This window comes from Bactrocera latifrons, unplaced genomic scaffold (assembly GCF_001853355.1).
Source record: "Bactrocera latifrons isolate USDA-ARS-PBARC rearing strain unplaced genomic scaffold, ASM185335v1 scaffold_165, whole genome shotgun sequence".
Classification (NCBI taxonomy): Eukaryota; Metazoa; Arthropoda; class Insecta; order Diptera; family Tephritidae; genus Bactrocera; species Bactrocera latifrons.
In genome coordinates this window covers 317,036-322,471 of record NW_017535130.1, presented here as the reverse complement: position 1 = coordinate 322,471, position 5,436 = coordinate 317,036, and the positions used below count along the sequence as shown (strand labels likewise).

General features: G+C 37.6%; 1 protein-coding gene across 1 annotated transcript in view; it reads left to right on the top strand.

The window, feature by feature from the left end:
* Positions 1–5,436, top strand: part of LOC108966595 (titin) — a 358,580-nt gene that overhangs the window by 177,712 nt on the left and 175,432 nt on the right. Inside the window, exon 4 of the mRNA XM_018929587.1 lies at positions 4,912–5,376. Within this exon, the coding sequence (XP_018785132.1) occupies positions 5,259–5,376 (118 nt within the window). The 5' untranslated portion in view covers positions 4,912–5,258. The remainder of the gene's footprint in view (positions 1–4,911; positions 5,377–5,436) is intronic.

Sequence of the window (5,436 nt, the reverse complement as noted above, 5' to 3'; positions counted from 1 at the left end):
TATATATATTTGCGTCTTCAAGCAATTTATTTGAATTAAATCCAGACGAATCAAATGGAATCATGTTGCAAGAGTGATTCCAAGTATTTGCTTAGCAATTTCCTAATGGATAATAAATCTCAGAAATCCTGCTGTTGAAATTTAAAGAAACTTTTCACATTTTAATCTTTTGTTTGCGCAATTTTTTTCCACAAATATTTGTAAGTTTGATTAAGTAATTATTTTTTCTTATAAACAATTTATGACATTTTGTTTATCAAATTTCTTAATGTAAAAATCTTAGCATAAGAAAAATTTTTTAGCTTTCTTAGTGAGATATTTTTATTGTACTTAACCTCAAAGGCTCGGTTTCCAGCTGATTTTCGCTTTGTTTCATCACATTCCGTCTTTTTCTATAAAATACACTATAGTTAACAGAATTCAGATTGATTATGGGAAAAAAAAATCCTGAAACATTTCTGAGTAAGTCTGGAGAAAACACAGCAGAGTAAAATTAAGGTATACGGGAATATTTCGGAAGTTTGAAAACCAGTCCAAGTGAAGAAACACACTCCAGCATATTTTCGGCGGTAGTTGGAGAGCTCCATAATATTCAATTAATAACAATCAGGGCGAGTAAGGATCACTTAGAGCTAGTGAGAGATGGGTTAATAAATCGATGAGAGCTAAGAAAAATCGGAGAGCGCTTCTTATGTACAGAGAAACTTGTTCTCGTTACTAAAGTGGCATAAAATATCGGTACAGTAATTTAGAGAAAGGCCAAGATGGACCAGGAAAGTCGTAAGTAGTCGACTAGTGCACAAGAGAGCTAATAATAATCAGTGAGAGTAGATGAGAGTAGTAAATAATTCGTTAGAGACACTGATAGTAAAGTTAAAAGCAGGTATGAACTCTCGAGAATCGCTGAATCAAGTAAAAGCCACGGTGAGCTGTTGAGAACCAACGAAAGTCAGTGAAAACAGAGAAAATCTCTAAGTAAAAGCTTCGATCAGCTGAATTTCGATATTAAAGGAGACGAGAGACATGAAGAAGAGGAGCTCAACAAAATCGATACTCGAGACTTATAATGATGCATATTTAAGAGCAAAAGCCCATATTGATTAAATCTAGGTTCGTTCCGGTTACGTAGACTCGATACGCACCCAGAGAGTCATAGTTACTCGACCTGTGCAGAGGAGAGCTGGTGATAGTTAGAGAGCTAAAGGATAAGAAGTAAGAACCATTAAAAATTAATTAGAGCCAGTGCAATCAAAATGAAGATCTTTAGAAGCAAATGTGAATCTTCGAAGCTGTGAAGGCCACTAAGCGCCAGAGAGAGATGCTAAGAGTCAGCGAAATTCGATGAGAGCGGAAAAGAACCGCTAAGTAAAATCTCCAATCAGGACTAAATTCGAAACTAAAAGACACAAGAGACTTGGAAAGACAAAAATTCAACAAAATGGATTCTCAAGAAATATATTTCTTCATCGCACACAAAACCTTCTAGGCCAAAAGCTTCTCCCTGATTATTAGAAGTATCGCTTGTCTTAACTAACTTCACAAAAGCCATTGTCTCTATGTACGCTGTCTTCTTGTCTAATCTGTGACGTGTACGCACTCCTCAGGCGATAGCTGCCACACACAATCTGACCGCTGCCAACAACCAACAGCCGGCTGCCGAGAGTGAGTCACACGACGCATTGAAGATGCGCCAAAATGTCGACGTGCCGCAAATTTAGCGACAATTTTCTGCCTTTAATTCACGATTTTTTCGGTTAACAGCAAATTATTTGTTCTTCTTTGCTGCTTATTCGGCTAATTCAAATGAAATGCAAATGCCACATTTGTGGCGGCGAAAAGTGAGCAAATCGAGTTGGTGGATATTGTGAAATACCGAAATAAGCTGACAATTACAATAAACCGCAAATGCGTGGATGCGCCGCTAATGCCTCGAAATGTGTCCACATAAAGCCGCTCGTTTTGTTGTTGTTGTTGGCTGTCGAGCGCTTTGTGGCATAGTCGAGTGAAGGCATTCTTCCTCTTCATAAGGCACCAAAGTAGCTCGCTTTGTGTCACGCCACTTGGCTGTGTGGCATATTGATGCTTACGTTTGTGTGTGTGTGTGTGTGTGTGCCACAAGCTGACAATTGCAGATGTGCACCAACAACAAATGCATTGCATGCATACATACATACTCACACTTTTGTTCTACTCGCGCATTTTCCGAGGCGGCAACTATTTTTGTCCGCCTTGGCACTTATCGACACTGCACCGCAATGCAACAGCTTCACCTATATGCCACCATAAACACATGCATACGTGCAACATATTATACATTAGTACTCGTAACGCTTTGTTGCACGCATATTCTTATAGCTGCGCTCGCACTTATGTTGCAACTTAGTTGCTTTGGAATTAGCGCAGAAATAATTGTCTGTTTTTGACTTGCCTTGCAGTTTACTAAGCAAATAGTATTTGTTAGACGAATCCACAACATTTGTTAGCGAAAAGCTTAGGGAAATTGCCAAAAATATACGCAAGTTTATTGGCCTAGTTGTTTTTCTGAGAATTTCAAATGATTTCGACGCATTGAAACCACGGAACTCTGTGGAAAGATTACTCATTTATATTGGGAAGTAAATTGAGCTCAATTGGTGCTTAAGGTTTTATTGTAGCGGCAGGAAAAATTTCTCAAGTAATTTCTTAGAATGCCGTCGACTTGATATTCCTTGGCTTGATAAAATCCGAGTTAGATCAAACGAAGTATTTAGCCAAGTTTTGTTCCAGAGGAGCACGAAACGAACAAACTATACTCCTTCAAAGACACCGCTTACGTGGTGATAGCCGAGTTAACAGCAGCGCACCAGTCGTTTTTACTTTTGGCTGTTTGGCCCCATTTGGAGACTCCAAGTCTATCTTCTCCACCTTATCTTTCCAACGGAATGGATGTCTTCCTCTGCGCCCCTCGGTGGGTCCTGCGTCGAATACTCTCAGAATTGAAGTGTTTTTTTTATTCGGACGACGTGACCTTGACCTTTGTCTTTTAATTCGCTATGTCACCATCGCATACCGCACTATTCGCCATTTCCAAAGCGCCAATGACCAAAATTCTTCCGTAGAACTTTTCTCTCGAAAACTTGTAATGCCGATTCATCCGCTTTTGTCATTGTCCATGCCTCTGCAACATATAGCAGGACGTGGATAATGAGTGACTTGTAGAGAATTGTCTTTGTTGGACTTGATATTTTGGGAAGAGTTATTCTGACTATTTGTTTGATGGCAGGAGATATTTCGTCTTGCCCTCGTTCACTACCAGACCCATTTGATTCGTTTCCTTATGCAGAATGTTAAAAGCAGAAACAACGCCGCGGTTGTATGAGTACGAAGAAGCGAAGAGGATGGAGCCACATGTAGAAGTTCACGCAAATGAGACAAGTTCTCTGAGTGTCATTTATTTTGCAATGACCAGAAACGATTCACGATGTGCAGTCCTAGGCCACGTATCCTCCAAGTAGAAAAAAAAATAATCGCTCGAAGGCGAAACATTCCTCAGGCTTGTACGCAGGGTTTGGGACCGGCCATGCCGTATATTCATTTATTTGTCCCAGCTAGTAGTCCACGCTTCAACTTCCCTCCGTTCTGAAATTTCGCATGCTCTTTGAATATAATGTGGAAAGGGTTCCTACTACTGAAGTACTAGAGCCCTACCAAATCACTAAAAGCAGTTCGTGGTCGATATTCTACGAAACCCATCAATCAATGTGAGTACATTTTTAGGTTTAGTCCCTTCATAATATCTCTTTGAGATTTATAAAGTCTTTACAAGTCGATGTTATTACTTACCAGTGCGTAGAATACAGGATGAGTCAATTTTATTCTTAATTGAATGGACGATGCATTTTTATACCCTGAACAGGGTATAATAAGTTTACCACAAAGTTTGTAACTCCAGTTCAGCGCGAAGTGTAGAGTTTATTTATCCACGCTTGTCTGTTTGTATGTTCGCGGACTAGTGCCTTAATTTTTTCGCCTTGAAATTTTACACACTGCCTTTCCTTCCATATACATAAGCTGCTCTTTTTTCGGAACCGCCGGCATCAAACCACTATATTATATATCCTCGAAACACTTTTCAAAAGCAATTTTTTGTGTGGTCTGCAACTCTTTCGGCGAATTTTGCTTTATCTCTTCGATTGACGGAAAACGGGTTCCTCGGAGTGACAATTTCAGTTTGGGAAACAAGAAAAAATCGGACGAGGCCAAATCTGGTGAATACTGCGATTGATCGATGGTATCCATTGTTATTTTAGATTTAAATTCGGTCCTAATAGTACTCTTTTTGAAAACTTATTAGCTTTATTAAGACAAGTCGAGGAAGAGCGCATTTCATACCGAAAATATTCACCAAAATCATTCGAACGGATCGGGAGAGATGTGGAGCTCTCTTGCCATTCCTGTAACACTTGCCTGACAATTTTCAAGCACCATATCTCTCACACATCTTATATTTTCATCAGTTGCAGAAGTTGAAGCTCGTCCAGAAAGAGGTATGTCTTCAACGATCTCTCGACCGTCTTTAAGGACCTTGAAGCACTCGTAGGCTTTTATTTTTGATTCAAATGAATCACCGTAAGCCTTTTCCAACATTCGCAATGATCTTATATGTACCACCTTTTTTCTTGAGTTATCTTCATGAAATTCGAAAGGTTTTTGTAATATGGCAACACTACAATAACTGAAAAACAATTCTAGATCAGACCACTATATCATATAGCTGAAGTACTAACTGAACGATGAAAATCAAATTGTTGTGTGAAGAAAAACTTTTTATTTGTGGGTGAATACTTAAGAACTTTTCCACACAAACTTTTAAAACTATTCAGTTGATTTATTTAAGATTTGTAATTATTATTTTTTGTTTCATATTTTCAGTGGAAACAACTATTAACTAAAGATAACAGTTACATGTTCACCCTGTAAACATTATTTGGGTAGCTAAACCTTTGTAGTAAAAACAAAAAGAGAGTGCGTTAAAAAATTAAGAAAAAATATTAATATATTAATTATAAAATACAAAACGCGAAATTCAAAAAAAATAAAAAATTAAGTTATGTGTGGTTCGGGTTTTTCCGTTTCCTGCTTCGGTTTTCAGTTCGTAAAATTTAATAATTTTTACATTATATCATATTACGGAGTCTATGTTATTTTAAAGAGTTCGTTTTGCTTGTCGGTAGTGTATCAGAGTATTGCATAGTGTGTATTTTTCTGCTTTTATTTTAATGAAATATTGCTATGGAATCATGTGTTATTGTAATGCAATGAGATTCAGCCAAACCGCAAATTGGAAAATTCCGGCCTCATATTGGCAATCAAAAAAAATCTACAGGCATACAAATGGTAAGTTTGCGAAAAAATAATAATTTACTTAATTTATAATTAATTCTATTAATTAAAATT